General features: G+C 40.5%; 1 protein-coding gene across 6 annotated transcripts in view; it reads right to left on the reverse strand.

The window, feature by feature from the left end:
- Nucleotides 1-20,509, reverse strand: part of ANKRD44 (ankyrin repeat domain 44) — a 287,374-nt gene that overhangs the window by 156,562 nt on the left and 110,303 nt on the right. For all 6 annotated transcript variants that reach the window (XM_036880524.2, XM_036880522.2, XM_036880523.2 and 3 more), the window contains exon 2: nucleotides 18,126-18,209. In XM_036880524.2, coding sequence (XP_036736419.2) covers nucleotides 18,126-18,209 — 84 coding nt within the window. The remainder of the gene's footprint in view (nucleotides 1-18,125; nucleotides 18,210-20,509) is intronic.

Here is a 20,509-nt window from a genome sequence, read left to right on the forward strand (position 1 = left end):
TTTCTTTTGCATTCTAGCAAACAGCCAGTTACTGTATTTGCAGAAATAATGGGGGCTATGGCCACTTCACCATGCCTTGAAAAGCAACTCTTTCATCCTGTCCCCTCCCTCAGAAGTGCCCTGGCTCCTCCACCCCCTCTTCCTCCTCTAGCTCTTTCTTCACTGCTCAAGCCAGGGGCCCACAAGTCATTCTTGGCCCCCTCTCTTCCTTGGCCCTCACATTCAATCCACCATCAAATCCTGTTATGACCTGCCTCCCTGATGCACCTGGAAGCAATCCACGTCTCTCCACCTCTACTGGATACAGGTAACCCCTGTGAGTGGCACCCCCTGGAGCTCACCAGTGCACAGCTGCTGTGACCCCCGCTGCCGCCCAGCCCCAGGCAGGTCACTTCCACCCTGCCTCCCGCTGGGGTCTTCCCGCTGCTCTCACAGCCCTGCTCTTCCTTCTCATTCCTTCCTTCACACAAACACCCAGAGTGACTTTTAAAACATTCACCAGATCTTTGCATTTAGAATGAAACCCAAGCTCCCTCCCTCAGCTCTGGCGACCTGGCCCTTCCTTGTCTCCTCTCCAAACTTCTTTCCTTCCACTTTCTCTCACTAGCCTCCAGCCACACTGGCCCTCCTTCCATTCCCGGAGCTTGCCGCCCCCTGCCCCCACCCCTCAGGGCCTTCGCTCAGGTCTCCATCCAGGCTGAAACATTAACCCCCTCTTCCGCTGGCCCCAGCTTCTCATGGCCAGTCTCCACTTAAATGCCGCCATCTCAGAGAGATCTTTTCTGACCACCTTGTGTTCAGCGTCACAGCGCTGCTGGTTTCTTCACGGTAGTGTCCTCAATTTATATGGGCCTGTCGGATCCTCTCCTGCATAGTTCCCTACCTGTCTTTCCACTCCACTGTAGGCTCCTGAGGACAAAGACAGGCCTGTGTCGCCGCCAGTACGGCCCCAGCATGTGCTGAACGAGTGCGTGAACTCACACACTTGTACTGCAGCACACCTGGGACCACCACCCCAACCCACAATCCCCCCACCCACACACCCCCGGAACTTCTGTTTTCCATCCAGTGTGATCACGGACTATGGGCTCACATCAGCATCTTCAGGCAACTTACTAGAAATACAGATTCTCAGGCCCCACCCTGGACCTCCCAAATCAGACTCTGGGGGTGAAGCCCAGCATCCTGTACTTTAACAAGCCCTCCGAAATTCTGATGTTCTCTCAAGTGCAAGACCCACTGTCACAGCCTATTCCAGAGACTCTCTAATACAGCAAAGTGTAAGTGCATGCCACAGGTTCTGAAGGAAAGTTCTAGGTGTTAGGTTAATTTTTTTTTTTAAGGGGTAGGCATTTGAAGCCAAATGACTGGAAAACACTGTGTTCAGGGAAGTAAAAAGGTTTCCTAATGGCAGGAATTCTCAGAGCCTCCAATATGGCAATATGCACTGAAATCACTCAAACAGAAGGAAATATGCAGCAGTATTTCCCGACTTATTTATCGACAAAACCTCTTTTTTCCCTTTCTAATACTCACCAGATTTGTCCTGGACTTTAAGAAACATACTTTGGAAAATGGTGTCATAATGCATTCTTCACAAGAAAAGAAGTCTTTCTAATGCCATTCCGATTCATTGTGCCTACAATGACATTAATAATTGGCAGCAACTGCTTTAAGCTTTCTGCTTTATCATCTTTATCTCTTTTGCTGCTTCCAAGATATGAAAATAAATGCTTAATATTATCACCTCTTCATATATGTATATTTTAAATATCAGTGAAAAGAAATCTGATCTTTGTTAAAGCCTGAAATTTTTATAAAAGCAAACATGGAGTGGAATTAGAAAAAGAAGCAGAGCTTCGTCTCCTGTCCTGCACTGGAGTAGGCAGCGATGAGATTCACTATTTACATTGCAAGAGAAAAGTCCTCTACTGAGCATCAGAGAACTAACTTCATGTCTGGGGCTCCGAGAGAACCTTGGTTTTCTTCCCCAGTTGAATGGGGGTGGGGGATGGTGGCAGGGTAGAGGGGGAACTGCACCAGTAACAGAGAAATTATGGGTCCCAGCTGACAATCAGTAACCTTGAGAAGGCTGAGCCAGCTTGGAAAGAGGAAGTTAAAATATTCATGCCAAACATCCAGTGTTTACTTAATCAGGGCTAATGATTAGCTTCTTAATGAAATTTTACAAGCTCAGTTGAACACAGAAAACACTTGCTCCCTAAAAGCAAATAGGTCTGTTTGTATTGCGATCAGACATCTGGAGTATAAAAGACCCCCAACCCTCAGTTGCACAGAGGCAGTTCTGTTCAGGGACTTCCACTCTTTCTGTAAAGACGAGGGTGATCCAAGTGAGACTGGAGAGGGCAGACAGTGGCCACTGAGTCGGCTCTGAGCACATCTGCTGCATTCATTGGTTTGGGGCTGGATCTAATTTATGCTACAGACCCTGACATAAACTTAGTGCTATACACACAGCAGCTCTCAAACAGAGGCGTGGATGACGGGAGGAGCTGGCGGCCAGCGGTGGTCCCAGGGCATGTTTGGGAGGCTTTGGCGCAGCAGACCCTGTGTCCCAGGCAAACTGTTCTTGCTTAGATTATACATAATAGTCAGTAAACAGGGGAGGATGGGATGAATAGACAGGGCACAGAGGATTTTTAGGGCAGTACAACTGTTCTACAGATACTATATACTACAATGGTGAGGACATGGCATTACCCCCTTGTCCAATCCCATAGAATGTACAGCACCAAAGTAAACCCTAATGGAAACTATGGACTTTGGGTGAAAATGATGTATTCATGGATTGTAACCAATGCACCACTCTGGTGGGGATGTTGATAATGAGGAAGGCTATGCATGTATAGGCAGGGGATATATGGGAAATCTCTGACATTTCTTGCAATTTTGTTGTGAACCTAAAACTGCTCTTAAAAATAAAGTGTATTTTTAAAATTCAAAATTTTCTAAGGATCTTTTTAGTCATGCTTTCTATAAGACTGAGAAAACACCAACTTCCCAAATAAAAAACTACTATTATTATCATTACCATTGGTAGTTGTTGTAGAAGTAGCCCGGAGAAGGAGGTTGATAAAGATAGTGGGTGGGCTTAAAGCTCTCCCTCCATCCCTACCCACACCTACCCAGCCTTTCCTGGCACTGATGCTCAGGGCACTAAGCTATGACTCTCAGAGTCCTGGCCACACAGGGACTGAGCAAAGACAGAACATTTCTACTGCTATTGTAGCACTGACCATTTCTCTGAGAACTTGATTAAATATCTGTCTCAGCCACCTGATTATGTCATCTAGGAGAACGGGAACCCTGTCCTATTCATCTTATAGTCCCAGCCCCTGGCATAGTGCTGGGAAGAAGCTCAATACTCAGTAAATGTCTGCCGATTGAACAGAAGAAGTGAAATAACCATGGTTGTAGTTAATTTAACTGCCACGTGTATTTTAAATACTTTCTAAATATTCAAATTTAATAGGGTTTGAGGACAAATATCAACCAAATTTAGGAAATTCATAACAAGACCTGTTTCAAAATTGCTAAATAGCTAACTAAAGTCTGAGTATATCTCTAGAAACAAGATACTCATTGCATAGCCCTGATGGAATTTTATGAGCAAAATGCAAAATAGGGTCAATCATGGAATTGTTCTAGAACACTTTCACATTCAGGCAAGGACTACTGGGTCATTATTCAAAATACTGGGTGGTAAAATCTTTCATAACTTTTTTCAATTATACCTACAAAGTCTACAAAATGCTTTGTAAATAAAACTTTACCCTCTAACAAGTATTCTTTCAATAAGAAGCTTGGAAAGAAGATACTTAAATGTGTCCTACAGAAAATCCAGGCACTGAAGTTATTCTGTACCTATGACCAAAGTCAAATCATGTTACAGCAAAAACAGACTTCTCTTACACCCAGAATACTGTTAGAAGCCAAGAGTCCTGAATATTACTTTAGGGCAACTTGACATACTTGTTCTCTAGTTTTCCCTCCTTGAGAGAAAAGCCATTAAAGGCTTTCTAATATGGGAGAACTATGTATTGAAATATATATATACATACAGTGAAAAGATTCCCCCTGGGAGTTAATGAAAACATCTATCACCTGACATATTTGCCTTTTTCTTTCTGGATTTTAGATTCCACATATGTGTAATACCATGAAGAATTTGTATTTGTCTCATTTATTTCAGATTCCTCCTTGTTGCAAATGGTGGGATCTCCTTCCTTTTTTAAGGCTAAATAATATTCCATTGTACATATATACCACAACTTCTTTATCCATTCATCCATCCATGGACATCTAGTTTATTTCCACCCCTTAGCTACTGTGAATAATGCTGCTATGACCATAGAAATGTAGGTATCTCTTTGAGATAATGATTTCATTTCCTTTGGTTATATAACCAGAAGTGGGATTCCTGGATCATATGTTAGTTCTATCTTTAATTTTTTTTAAGGCACCTACTACTGTTTTCCATAGTGGCTGTACCAGTTTACATTCCCAGCAATGGTGCAAAGGGTTCTCTTTTTTCCATATTCTCTCACTAACATTTGCTATCACTTGTGTTTTTGAAAATAGCCATCCTGACAGGTGTGAGGTGATATCTCAGTGTAGTTTTGATTTGCATTTCCTTGATGATTAGTGATATTGAGCACCATTTCTTATACCTGCCAGCCACCTGTATTGTTATGTCTTCTATGAGGGAATTCTGTTTTCTAAATTACCAAGAACAAAATCACAATTCCTTGAAAAAGAGAATTTTAAAAATAAGTGTATTCATTGGTGCTGAGCGAAATTCACTAAAAATACCATTTACAATAATTTAATTTTATTAGGAGTATATATTTATTGAATATCCTTACTTGGTTCCCTTTCTAACTTACTTTTTTCCAAGCATATGATTTGATATTTTTTAACTTTTTAAAATTGTGATAAAATACACATAAAATTTACCATCTTAACCATTTTTCTAACCAATTTCTTGGATTGGTACAATTGTTACCACAGGCCAGACTCAAGGGTCCCTGACCAAAGAAAGGTGATATCGCTGTTATTATAGGTTCTGGGCAAGAATTGACCTGCTGCAGTAAAATCCTAGAAGGAATATCATAGGAATATGAAATATATGAAGTAAATGTTTGCATATTCACATAGATAAATCTCGACACATAATGTTGAGTGAGAAAAAACAAGTTACAGAGGATGTAAACAGTGTGATTATGTAATGTTTTTAAAGACACAAAACACCATCTATTGTATTGCCATATATGCACAGAATGCACACAGACTTAAAGGTATAAATAAAATTACAGTATATAAAGACAAGGATGGGGAGAATATATAAAACTTCAAGGCAGTGGTTCTGCCCAGGAAGAGAAGCAGGGAGAAAGGTGACAGGTCAGGAAGCCTATAAAAGGGCTTCAGCTCTCTTCCTCGGGTCCCAGTGTGTGCCAGCCCCACTGGGGACGAAGGCAACTCGGTGGGGACAAACCCACACCCCAGCTCTCACAGAGCTGATGTGCTAGTGGAGGGAGACAGACAGAAGACAAACAAAGAAATACACTATATATGTCAGGTGGTGAAAAATGGAAGCAAGAGACTGGTGGAGGGGGGCTACATAGGCAGATCAGGGGCAGTGTCCCAGACAAGGTGCTATTTATGCAAAGACATGCATGGCACAAGGATCATCGTGTTTATGTGGGGGAAAAGCCCTGCATCTGTAAAATATTATTGGGGTTTTTTTTTTTAAGTAAATATGGCAAAGTGTGTTAACATTTGTTCCATCTCAGTGATGGGCTCATGGTGGTTTTCTGAATCTTTCAAAATTTTCATAAAACAAGATTTTTAAAAAAGAAATCCCAATACCACCAAATCCTGAAAGATTACAAGGAAGCTGTAAGACATTTCCAGATTCCTTCCAAGTGGAATATCCTAAACCTGTGACTGTAGATCCTACTTACGTAGGGTCCTGCACACATCAGGGCCCTTGAGAACCAGACAGGAATGGATGATGCTGCCTGAGCATTAGGTTATGCATGCCTGCTCACTTATCTATCTCTATTTATCCATCCAACCACCAATCAATTGATCAATTTATCCATCTACGTATCTGCCTTCATATCTATCTATCTATCTATCTATCTATCTATCTATCTATCTATCTATCTATCTATCTATCTATCTATCTATCTATCTAATCTATCTATCTATCTATCTATCTATCTATCTATCTATCTATCTATCTATCTATCTATCTATCTATCTATCTATCTATCTTTGCTTCCCAAATAAAATACATGCCTGTTCTATCTATCTATCTATCTATCTATCTATCTATCTATCTATCTATCTATCTATCTATCTTTGCTTCCCAAATAAAATACATGCCTGTTCAAACACTGAGTGTTCCCTGTTTGAAAGGGAGAAGGCAGAAGATGCAAAGCCAATTCAGCACATGTTTTTAAGTGGGGAGAAAGGCAAATATACAAAGCAAATGAGGATGCAAGAAACAAATCAACACAAAGCACTGACTGCAGAAGACAGGATTTCTTTGAGACATGGTGTCTGTACTGCTGAGCTAGAGAGCAGTACATTTACTACATGCTCCAATGTCACCCTTCTCCCTGCTGCCTCCCAAAGAAAGGGGTATAGTATCTTAGTGATGTTCTGCTTCCACATGCTGTACAAAGTGCAGGGGAAAAAATCACAGCTACATGAATCTCTCAAGCTCTTTTTTTGGAGATCACATAAAGTGACTAAGAAAATCTATGAGGATATATATGAGATGTCAGCTATAGTGTTAGACCTCCAGCAAGAATTTAATAAATATTTGGTGAATGGATGAAAGTCTATGAGTTGCCTCATGGCAATATTACATGAATATTTTTTTGCACTCAGAGCATTTCCTAGGTCATAAAAGTCTTTCACATATTGAAGCAAAGATTCTGGTTTTCCCCCCTGTCTCTTTCTTCCACAATAAACACTGGTTTTTAGCTGAGTACATGGCCATCTGATGTGGTTCTGGACAATATCTAAGCAATCTGCCCTTAGTGGAAGTGCCCTTCAAGAGAAGGGGCATACCCTTCTTCCACCTTTGTCCTTCCTGCTTGTTGGAATTTGGGCATGACAACTGGAGCTCAGGTGGTCATTTTGGGCAATGAGAAACTGAACACGTGCATGTGAAGGTGAGTAAAGTCAGGAAGGAGCTGGGGAAGGGGGTGCTAAGAGAGAAGGACAAGGTGGCTTATGTTACACTGAGGCTGACTTTAGAAAGTACACAGCAAGAAACCCCTAACTGTCCTAGACTGACTGCCAGTAACACCCTTTTAAACAGAAAGCTGGCAAGTGACATGACTATAACCAGCTATGCAACCTCCTGGGGATGAAGCCCACCCACCCCCTAAGGCATCTACCCTAATTGAATAACATATACATTTAAGCTCTTTGCATTTTTTCTTTTCTTTTAAGTCAGTTTTAATAATAATACACCTATAAAACTAGAGTTGGGAACTCCTCTGGCTGTTATAATTATAGTTATTTAATTTCTGAAACCAAAAGTAACATATTCTTGGAAAAAATCAGGGCCAGCACAACTAAGTGACCTTAAGTATACCTTTTAAACACATACTTTAAGAATAATCTGGATATGTGGTTGTCACTGCCCAATTCACTTAAAAAATATAAGCTACCTCTTCCACAAAGCTTTTAAAAAATTTTCTCACTGCAAGGATATTCTCATTGTAAAAAAAAAATTAAAAAATAAAACAAAAAATGCCTGGAAAGCTTTACTTGATTTTTATACTAATCAAAACTAACCATCAAAACTTACTTTTTGATCCTGAACAGTCAAAGTAATCTTGAGAGAGAAGAGCAAAACTGGAAGCATCATGTTCCCTGATTTCAAATTATATTATACAGCTACAGTACTCAGAACAATATGGTATGACATAAAAACAGACATATAGATCAGTGGAACAGAAGTAAGAGCCCAGAATTAAACCCACACATATAAGGTCAATTACTTTACAACAAAGGAGCCAAAAATAACAATGGGGAAAGAACATTTTCTTCAATAAATGGTGCTGGAAAAACTGGACCGCCACATGCAAAAAAATGTAACTGGACCACTATCTTACACTCCTCACAAAAAGTAACTCAAAGTGGATTAAAGATTTGAATGTAAGACTTAAAGCTATAAAATTCCCAGAAGAAAACAGAGGCAGTAAGCTCCTTGACATTGGTCTTAGCAATGATTTTTTGAATCTGACAAAAGCAAAAATAAGTAAGTGGGACTATAGCACACTAAGAGTTTCTGCACAGTAAAGAAAACCACCAACAAAATGAAAAGGCAACGTACTGAATGGGAGAAATATTTACAAATCATATCTGATAAGAGATTAATATCCAAACTATAAAAAGAACTCATAAACTCCAGAGCAAAAAAAAAAAAAAAAAAAAAGGAATAATCTAATTAAAAAATGGCAGAGGATCTGAATAGACATTCTTCCAAAGAAGACATACAGATGGGTGACAGATATGTGAAGATACTCAATATCACTGATTATTAGGGAAATGCAAATCAAAACCAGAATAAAGTATCACCTCACACCTGTTAGAATGGCCATTATCGAAAAGATAAATAACAGAGTGGTAAGGATATGGAGAAAAGGAAGGCTTTGTGCCTACTGGTGGGAATGCAAACTGGTGCAGCCACTATGAAAAACACTATGGAGGTCCCTCAAAAAATTAAAAACAGAACTAAAATCCAGCAATTCCACTTCTGAGTATTTATCCGAAGAAAACAAAAACACTAACTTGAAAAGATATATGCATGTTCATTGCAGCATTATTTATTTACAATGGCCATGTATGGAACACCTTGGCCACTGATGGATGAATGGAAACACACACACACACACACACACACAAACACACACACACACAGGAATATTGTTCAGCTATAAAAGAGAATGAAATCCTCATGGATGGACCATGAGGGCATCATGCTGAATAAAATAAATCAGACAAAGACAAAAACCATATGATCTCACTTATGTGTAGTATCTAAAAAAAAAAAAGCTCATAAATTCAGAAAACAGATTGGTGGTTGCCAGAGGCAAGGGATAGAGGATGGGCAAAATGTGTGAAGGGGGTCAAAAGGTACAAACTTCTAGTTCTAAAATAAATAAGTCATGGGGATATAATGTCCAGCATGGTGACTATAGCTAATAATATTTATTACATATATAACACTTATTAACTATATATGTTATTACATATATAATAATAATATAGTGCATATTTGAAAGGTGCTAAGAGAGTAGATCTTAAAAGTTCTCATTATAAGGAATAAAAAATGCAACTCTGTATGGTGACAGACATGAACTAGACTTATTGGGGTGATCATCTGGCAATGTATACAAATACTGAATCATTATACTGTAAACCTGAAGCTAATATAATGTTATATGTCAACTTACCTCAATTAAAAAATTATTTTTCTATAATTTATTATATGAAATGCAGTTCCTATGCCTCAAAAAAAAGGCATGAAATTTTATTATATTGCCATCTAGAATCTCATCCACACACATTTTCAGTCTTCAATAACAAAGAAGGGGGTCCCCCTGAGATTTTTCCAAAAGGTAGGAGTTATGATGGAAGAGGAAAAGATCTTTACTGAGATAGCACCAAACTGCTACCACCACTTCTTTGGGGTCTGGCTAATACCACAAGAGAGGCCCTTGTATATAATAAGAGATGAGAAAAGCTCTCTGCTTGTCTCTACAGGTAGTAGGTACCATGCCACTGAAGTATGGTCTGCGCTTATTCAAACAGACAAATGCAGTAAGTGCATTTTAAAAGTTACACCATTAACACTAAACACAAATAACCTTGGAAGCTAGTTTGTTGGCTTTCATGTATGTGGATGTGTATGCATGCATGTTTTATAAAATGTATTTGATTCCACCATTTGTCAACATAACACATGATCAGTGTAAAAAATATTAATAATACATAAAAGAATAAAGAAAAAAGCAAAAATCCCTCTACCCAGACTTAACTATAATTAACCTTTTACAGAACATTCTTCTAGACATCTTCTTCTATTTGTATATACATGTGACATATGCTGTTTAAGCACTAGCCCTTTCACTCAAAAGTACCTTGAAGATCTCAACTATCAGTAAATATATATAATAAGTAAAAACTGACACAAACCACTCTTTTAAATATAGTATGATATTACCACATATAGATGTACTATAATTAAGAAATAAACTACTGGTAATTTCCAATTCCTTTTTGTTATAAACCACATAGCAACAAAGACTTTATATATACAGCTGTCCAGTTGTCTCCCTTACGGATAATTCCCAGGAGTCCTGCTGCTGTGTCAAAGGGCGCACATACCTGAATGTTGGTACAGACTGCCAACTACCCTCCACAGGCTAGTACAAATTACACTCTCCCTAAAAAGGCATCCAAGGTCCCTTCATCTAAACCCTCCTTGAGATCTTATTTTCATCTTTGTTTAACTGACCAGTAAAGAATGGCATGGTACAGCTGTTTTATTTGAGCCCTTAGATTTCAGGTGATGTTGAGACTGGACACCCTCTCACATATGTTTTGGCTATTTGCATTTTCCCTTTGGTGAGGGCTCCCTGCATGTCCTGTGCCCACTTCTCTATTTGGGTGTTTATCTCTTTCTTAATAATTTGCAAGAGTTCTTTATATATTAGGAGTATTAACACTTTTCACATATAGTACCTATCTTTAGTTTATCTTTTTTATCGTTTGTGGTGACTTAATATACAGAAACTTATAGTTTTTATATATTCAAAGGTCTCCACCTTTTCCATTATGGTTTTTATCATGGCTATTATGCTTAAACAGTCCTTCCCCACACCAAGATTGAAAAAATATTTCCCCCTTGTATTCCACTACTTCCACCTTTTTATTTTCTACCTCCAGAATCTATCTTGGTACTAGAAATTAGTGAAGGATTTAGCTTTTACCAGCCAGTTGTCTCAACATCATTTATTAAATAAGCCATCTAAGCTCTGTGGTTTCAAATGCTTCCTTTTTTTTTTTTTATAACAAATGTCCATATACAGTTGGGTCTAATTCTAGACTCTTTAATCTGTTCCACTAATTTGACTGTCTATTCCCGCACCAGTAACACGCAGTTTTAATTGCTATACTTTTGTAATTTGTTTTAACATACTTTGTGAAACTCTCCCCTGATTTTCTTTTTCAAGAGCTTCCTCACATGTCTATTCCTCTAGACAGAGTTTAGAATGATCTTGTTAAGTCCCTCCAACCCAAGTCCTATTTCAACTGCACTATATTTACATATTAATTTCAAACAAATGAGTCTTCTTTCCATGTAAGAATAATGTGCCTCATTTATTCACATTTACATCTTCCCTCCAAAGTTAATATATAATGTGGGAAAAAAAGCCATAACCCTTTATCCCAGAAATGCTCACATTCTCAAGTTATTTACAAAGTACATCTTTTAATTGCAATACTTTTCTTTGTGCTATAAAAATGTCTAGCAATTACAAAATACTAAGGCCATTATTCTTGCAATGCTTCCATAGCTCCAAAACACCCATCTTCATCATCTGGAGGGTACAAATCATATACCCCTGTAAGATTCCCAGGATGCCTCTTCAACCTCAAAGGCCAGTGCTGGAGGAATGGGGCTTCAAGCTACCCAGCATCCCCTGGAGGACAATTAGGAATGATGCTAACCAGAACCCTTACCACATTTTAAATGGCCGCGAAGCCACATCACTGCAGCCTGCTCAGTGCCGTCTGGGGTTCATGAATCATTCTCTACAGGACACAGGGCATGGCTTCCAAACCACAGCCCCACAGCCCGGGCAGTGATCCAACAAGGAACAGGAGATGTAACAGTGCTGCCAGGCATGTGCTGAGAGACGGGCATCTACCCTCAGGACAGAAAGCACCCCTCCTGGATCTTGTGAAGGGGCCACCGGCCTCCGCCCAGGGCCAGTGAGCCAGGAGTGCTGCCCACACTTGGAGAACACAGGCCACTGCTCTCCCCGGAGCACCGGCTTCAGGACCACACTTAGATTTCCAGATGCAGGTGGCCAGAGAAACCTAAACTGCTATTTGCTGTTCTCATCCACAGTTAGCAAAACGGTGGCCTGCAGGCTGGATTTTGCCAACAGATGTGGTTTTTTTTGGCCTGAACAATGTTATCATTTTTTTGGAACCAACATTGAACAATTTAGAGATTTCCTGTATTTACTCTTAAAAAACTTTTAAGTCTGGGCCACACTGTGCCTGGATTCCTGTACAACACTGGGAGAGAGCCGAGCGAGTCTGTTCATTTCTATGGCTTCTGGGACTTGAGTCAGCCACCCCTGCCTGCAGCCTCCTTGCTCCTAGCGGGTTCTGAGTGAGCAAGTGCCCAGGTCTCTAAGCTAACAAAACAGCTCATGTCTTTATCCCCATGTCAAATTCTTTATTAAAAAAAGAAAAATTCAGGTAAGATATACGTAGGTGAGGGAAAATGCACAAAAATCTAGAAGCATAAAAGGCTGTACTATATTATATTTATATTTCTAATGTGCTAGGGGAATTGACAGAACAGAGCTGAGAAAAATTTAGAAAAGACATTAAATTTATCAGTCAAAGCTCTTCAGGAAAGCCAAATTGCACCCTTCTTGGTGGACTGAAAAATAACATTCTATTTTTTTAAAAGAAATAATACACATGTGCAGTTATAAAATAATTCACGGGATATGATGTACAGCATTGTGGCTATAGTTAATAATACTGTATTGCATATTTGCAAATTACTGAGAGAGTGGATTTTAAAAGTTCTCACCACAAGAAAAAAAATTTGGTAACAACATAAGGTGACATGTTAACTAGACATTGTGGTGATTATTTTGCAATATAGAAAAGAAAGAAAGGAATATTGTAACATCTCTACACAAACACACATACACACAAGAACAGAGTACAAGTTTACTATTGATAATTTCTTATTTATTTTGAAAAACCCTCATCAACAATGTTGCTACAGCTTCTATTTTCTCACCTGGCTCTTGAGAGGAGCAGGCCACCATCATCTGAATTAATGCTCGTCATCAAGAACTGCAGCTTTAATGATTTTATCCCCCTTTCTCACTGTCAGTTCTTTGCCAACATACACTTGGCTTCCACCTCAAGATACACCTCTATTATATTCATGTATCATCCTTTCCCATCTTGTAACTGGAGAGAGTAAGCAAAATGCACCAATATACTTGGACCAAATCCTATTAGGAAAAACAATAAACACTAACAGCTTGACAAAATCATTTTGTTGTATAAAATAGATGGATTATAATAATCCACTTGGGGACAACCCAACTGTAAAAAGACATTTTTGAAATTGTTAGAATAGAATAAAATAAAATTGAATGTGCCCAGGGTATGAGATGGTCCTGAGGAGTCACTGCTCATTTTGTTTGGTGTGATAACAGGTCTGCGTGTGTTCCTATCTGTTAGTGATACTTTGGAAAAGAAATGACCTCTGTGGGTTTGCTAACAGGTGGGACTTAGAAATCTTAGAAGGCAATCTTTAACAGTTTTAAGAGACTTTAAACACCACATAGTCCAGGCATGGGAAGGAAGTTTCAATTTACAGGCCAACTCCAATTTAATAGTGCTGTCCTGAAAGAAATTTTTGTCTTTAAGATTCAAAGAAGTGGGGGGGAAAAGGCATGAACCATACTACTGTTGGCCGTGGGCACAAGACAGGAGAGTGGGGCCGTCTGCGCTACCATCAGTCTCCTTCAGAACCTTCAGTGTCGTGGTCTTCCAGGGACTTGTTTCTTGTCAGGTCAGTCCTTACTTCTTTAGACAGCTCTGTCTATTAAGTCACTTCTTATATTTTGAGCTGAAATTTTATTTTCTTTCACTTACGACCACATGACATAATGATAAGTCCAGTTCCATTTTAACTTGACAGTGTCTGAACTATTCGGGACCATTTTCCTGCCCTTCTTGAGGCTAAAAATCACCACTTTCTTCAGTCCTTCCTCACAAGGCATAGTTCCTCCCGCCTGCACCACTTGCCAGTCATAGGCACCAGTTTGTCTCTGTCCCTACTCCAGTGAGGCATAACAAAACTGTGTGTTTGTATCATGCTGTCATAGCACAATCCCCCAAATGCCTCTCTTGGGTTTCAAATTTTGGTTTCCAGGACCTCTGCATTCATTTTGAATTCATATGCCCCACCTTGAGCTCAGTTTGGTTAGTCTGGTGAAGCCCTCCCAATCTTTCTAGTTATCAGCCACATCTGGGTCAGTTTAAATGGATTTCTCGGTGTGTACAACTGTCTTCCCACATCTCCAGGACTTGGTATGCCACTAACCAGAGAAACCACAAAAAGATTCAAGAGTAGTCTTCCTGATCCTCAGTGGCTCCTCAAAACCATCTGCAGATCTTTAGTTTTAAGAAGAGAACTTTCAATCTTATAACTGAGACCAGAGGGACACTAACTAAGCCAGACACTATTCACAAACATTTCCTCATTGGCAGAAATGAAAACTAGGCCACCACAAATTGGCTCAATATAACTCATAAAGTGGGGCTTAGTCATCCACTCAACATGTGTTGCAAGGACTAGACTGGGAGATTGAGCAAATGACAATGAATGAGATTGCAACCATGTCATCAAGCATGTAGTCTCTCAAGAGTAAAACACAGATGTAAATAACCCAAGTAAAGGTGCAAAGAGCTATGGAAGCTGAAAGAGGAGGTAGGTTTCTTCAGCTGGGTCAGAAGGTGGTAGAGAAGGCAGCAGAAAGGGGGTGAGAATGAGACGATTTAATGGAGGAAGAAGTAGGTCTGGAAGGACAGATGGAATTAGCGCAGTGGAGAAGTAAGAAAAGCATAAATACCCATAGGTTGAATAATTTGTTTCAGCTGATGCACAGTTCATGATTACTACTGGTGGGAAACAAAGTTTGGAAGAACACAGAGAAGCCAAGCTGAATGAGATTGTTTGCATCAGGGTCAGCTAATCAACGGGTATATAAAGCCAAAAGAACAGGTAACCCGTCAAAAGATACAGAAAGGCAGGCAAGAAAAAAGAAGGCAAAGAATCAGAGCGTAGGACGGCAAAGAAAAAAGAAAGTGAATAAATAGGAGTAAAAAGAGAGAAAAGCAAAGGGTGAGGGCAGAACATGAATATTGTCTTCCCACCGACAGAAGCTCCTCCACTATTTATTCCCCTTCCTTGACAGTTCAATGTACATGATCGCAGCCCCTCCTCCCTCCCGCAATGAATCTCCAGGTGTAGATTTCAAATGCTTATTTGTCTTCCATCTCCCATGCCTTCTGTTAACAACCACGTTCCCTAAACTTCCTGATCCATTCCCAGCAAAACAGGTAATGCCACTGACCCTGAGGAGTGTTGGCAAAAGAAAAGCATGACGTTAAAAGGACAGTTTAGTGTCTCCAGTGTACCTGGGAACCAACCAGTCTTTATACTCACCTGTGGGAAGAGAAAGAGGATGTGAAGAGAGAGCCTAAGGTGCAGGGAAGGAGAGACTGTGAACCCCGTGACCCCACCCCCGCTGCTGCTGCACAAAGGCTCCCCCGCAGCAGTGCCTCATCGGCTCAGCGCACACACCACCTCTTCGTCCCTCATCATGAACCCAGGCCCCACCACAGTGTCTGGATTTTCCCTTTCAGAAGTATCAGGCAGTACGATTTCTCTTTTCTGCTGCTGTTGATTTCTCTGCCATGTTGTAAACTCCGTGAGGGAAAGGGTTGTCTTCTTGCTGCTGTGTGTATCCCTAGCACCTAGCACAGGGTCTGAACTCAGGAAATAGTTACTGAATGAATAAGACACTGCAGACAAGTCAGTGTTATCACCTAAAGTCCTAGAATTCTGTGAGATAAAAAATGGGTGTGGCCAAGATTGCTAACTGTTCATTGCAGCCCATGCTCTTTGACTCTTTGGGGACACAGCTACACTGATTTCCCTACCTCCCTTAGAGTTGGGTGTGGCGTTGCCGAGTTCTGGTAGTGGGATGTGAGTGGCAGTGACTGTGGGGCTTCCAAATGACTTATAAAAATCCTCCCGTGCTTTGCCTCCACGCTCTTTTCCCCATCTGGATGGCTAGCTGGCCTGGAGACAAACCCCTCAGGGGAACTTAGAAGCTACATGTTGACACCTGGCACCCTACGTAGAAAACAGCCACCCCTCTAATCTGTTCATAAGAGAAGTGAACTCTTAACGTTTGAGCCACCTTACATTTAGGAGTCTATGCTACAGGAGTTAACCTATCTATCTAATTCAGTAACACAGGTCACAGCTAAAATTAAGCTCTCCTACCCTTTACCAGCCGGCAACCATTGGTCACCTTTCTAAGGAGAAATAAAGGCCATTCAGAGGACAGTACAATCTTTCTCAGTGTATGACTGAACTAAAGTTCTGTTTGCTCATGAACATTGGGAAAAGATAGTAATGTTGCCTGGGGCTTGCCTGGGCTTGGGCCACAGACACAGTGTAGATGTCAGAACTCTGGACAGTCGGCTTGCTGGCCTCACCTCTTCTCAGAAGTTCAGGGCATGCCCCGCAGGCCCTGGACAAAGGCCCAAATGCCATCTTGAGCAGTCTGGCCCTGGACTCATCTATTCTTACCTTGCAAAATGTCATAAAACATTGCCCCGTTGTTTTCAGTGCCAGCTAGGGAGAAGCTGCCCAAAGCTTTTCCAAGAGGCTGCACTGCCAACCTGCTGCCCCAACCCAAACTGCCATGGAACCAAAGTGGCACCGGATCCCTGCTCCGTAAAGCATCAGGCCAACCATGCAGACATACAACCTCGACATAACGCCATCTCCCGTGGCAAAGCTCTTCTCATTCTGCAGGTGTGTTTGACGCTCTCTTCTTCCCACCTGACACTAGAGACTTCAAAGACAACGCCTCTCACTGATGGACCGGAGCGCTTAGGTAATTGAGCTACATTAAGAGAATTAGTAGCATGTACTGCAAATAATTGCTTGTTCCATCTAGGTCTAGTAAACTATTAAAAGGGTAAATTATTGACTAACTCTTTTCACCTTTCTTCACTGTAGGTTTGTTTGTTTCAAGAACATCCAGATCCAGTGGTTCTTAATCTTTAGGGGGTCATAGACCCTTTTAAGAATTTAATGAAATGTCTTGAGCCTTATATTCAAGATATATAATCCACAAGTACACACGTGTATTACACAGGATTTCAGAGTGCCCACAGGGTGCCTACTTCATTCATTGATCCCAGGTTCATGAACCCTCTAGAACAGAGGTCAGCAAATTTTTCCTCCAAAGGATCAGATAGTAAATATTTTGGGGGGTTTTGGGGCCATGCAGAGTTGGGTCTCTGTCACTATTCAACTCCACTGGAGTGTGAAGCAGCCATGGCTGTGTTCTAACAAAACCTTATTTATATAGACATCAAAATTTGAATTTCATATGATTTTCATGTGTCACAAAATGTTTTACTTCTTTTCATTTTCCTCACCATTTAAAAAATAAAAACCATTCTTAGCCAGTGGCCTGTAACAAAAAGCAGGTAATGGACCAGTTTGTCAATCCCTGTTGTTGGGCATGAGTTCTAGACATAAAACTATCACAACTTTACAACTTTATTTTCACTAACTTCCAGTGGAAGTCTCACATTTCTGTCCATTCTGAATGTAGGCAGTCTCTGTAGTAACTATGATGTGGTCATGAGCAGAAATCACAGATATGTTCATACTACATTAGAGTGCTCACAGATAAAAAATATTGATCATGCTCATCACTATTTTTAAATTATGATCAGTATTAGACCTGCTGTGTCTTGATGTTTAAATGTGTTGATAAAGAAGCATATATGTTACGATATCACAAATTTGATTTTTAGTATTTTGGTAACTGTATGTCAATATAACTGATCTCTGTTTGAACCCTATCTATTTTATTTCATAGATTTAAAAACAAACATTCTGAGAAGAGTTCAGAGCCTTCACCAGATGCCAGAGGTGCATGACACAGAAAAGACTGAGAGGGCCTGAGCAGGCAAAACCACGCATCTCCTACCAGAGCGTTCACATCTTCAGTCTTGTGAATGAGCATGCGTATCTCCTCTGGATCACCGCTGAAGATTGCTTGGACCAGTGGTGGCTGTAAACACAGGAGAATGTGAATTAGAATCAAATACACTTGACTGCATTCAGATGCGAGTGGCTAGATTTATTCCACAAAAGTTTATTCAACAATTTTCAATTGGCAGGCGCACCCTCACTAGAAGTCTAGTGTGGAAGATACCTACATAAATAACTATAATCCAATTTGAAAGCCATGACAGTCACATCTAACCTGGGACTAGAGTAGAACATGAAAATCACCATAGTTGAAGATGTCCTTGAAAGGCCCTTAAATTCCCCCATCAAACCTCCAAATCTGTGGTTTTGTGCATACAGTCGCCTACTGTTCCCCCACCTCTCATTAGACACTATTCTCTCGTAACCTCAGACAACTGCACTACTAGAGTATGTCCACAGCCATGTTTCTGGCCTCTTGAACACTTTGTTGTCAATGTTTGGAAAGCTCTTGAAATCACTCCCAAAACCAACAAGCATTGAGCATTTTAGATGAGATTATGTCCCACTGCCTATTCTAAGTAAGTGGTACAATGGCCGAGTGGGGAGCAAGAAGCAGGGGGCACGGATGAGTGCTCATTATTGAAATCCCCTACATTGAACAAAGCCCAACATACCATAGAAGGATATATAAAGTGGGACAGAAACACAGTTTTGCCTGCATTGTAGTTAGGGTGAAGAGAGTGAATCCAGGTAAGTTTCGTGGATGGCACCTTAATGAATGAGTGTGAGTCTGCAGACTGGGAAGGAAGAGCATTCCAGGCAGAAGGTTCAGGGTGCGCAAAGGTGTGGCTTTGCAAAATAAAGAGCCTGACATGTTAGAAATGCCATCAACCCGGTGAGCAGCAATGAGGTAAAAGAAGAAAAGCAGTGGGCTCTGGGGTTGATGCTGGGCTTGCCGCACATGGTGAAGGGTCCTGCCTAAAGCCAGTTCCTGCTACTTATCAGCTACCCACTGAGCCCATTTCCCATGCGTACTCTTGGGGGAGTATGATCTGTGGCCCAAACCCCCATAGGATTGTTAGAGGAACAAATGAGATAACACATGGGAAAACCCTCTGTAACCATACAGCCCTACACAAATTGCAGCTGTTTTTATTAGAAATGTTCAACGTCAATATGGATTATTTGATAATTTTTTTCAAACTTTAAAAAGCTTGGCAACTACACTCATACACAGTCACTCTCACACTTTTGGCAATACTTTACAGCAGTCCTCGTAGACAGTCGTAAGACAGCAGCCTCCCAAACCTGCCTGACTGTGAGAATCACCTGAGATGCTTATTAAAATATTCCTAGATTCCTTCCCTGGAGATTGATTTAGTATATCTGGGGCGGAGGCCTGTGAGTCTATTTTTAACAAATGCCCACTTAACTCCTATGTACTGACAGCCACTGGCCACGGTAAAGTCATCCTTGTCACCTGCCTTGACCTTTGCCAGTGTTGTCTTTGTGAGAATCCGAGTCCTGGTCTTCCCTCTACATATCCTTTTGTCTTTCTTACCCTCCTATTGCCTTTCATACAGGTTCTCATGGTGTTTCTTGTTTTTTGGGGGGTGACCAAGATAAGTATTGTCAGTAGGCTATAGCAAGATTCCTTGAGTAAACAATATATAAAAAATGTTAAATTGCAGTTAAATATTTTAATACGCCAGGAGTTTGTCCATGGCTTTCCCCTTGCCATAAAAGTTTCAGGCAAGTAGACAGGTGTATCTGTTTTGTGTCTAAAATACTCTCTCAAATCTACCTTCTTGCCACAGTATATGAGTCAAAGATAGTTTTTCAAATTGCCAACAGTTAAGTAGCAAGAAAGAAGTCTTGAAAAGAAGCAAGTTTTCTACTAGTTCGGTGTCAACTGGTTGCCCTGCCTAAAAACAAGGAGCCCCTTCCACTTGCTTGTTGCCTACCTACTAACCAAGTCTCTGGCTTATATGTCCCCTGGCAAGAATCACATTTCATATAAAACACAAACTCAAGATTTCAACAAAAATATTGACTCTTTATCTATGTTCTAATTCCCTATCTGTGGTGCCCATGGCCAAATGCTTGTGTGCACTTTTCTGCCTTTTTGAACCTCAAGAGAAAACAAATAACAAACCCCAAGAACCACAGGATAACAAGCAGAGGAGAGTCCAGGAAAATTTTAGTGTTAAATCAACAGTGATCAATCAATCAGTTGAGAAGTTAAGATTCTGAGGAACAAACCCATCCCAGTAGTGTCCCACTGGTCATTTTAAGGACACACAGCTAAGTAAGCAAAGCCTCTCATCCTTCCTGAATGTAGGGAATTCTGTTGCATTCAGTCCTCACACTTCTCAAGTG

Source organism: Manis pentadactyla, chromosome 6 (assembly GCF_030020395.1).
Source record: "Manis pentadactyla isolate mManPen7 chromosome 6, mManPen7.hap1, whole genome shotgun sequence".
Lineage (NCBI taxonomy): Eukaryota > Metazoa > Chordata > Mammalia > Pholidota > Manidae > Manis > Manis pentadactyla.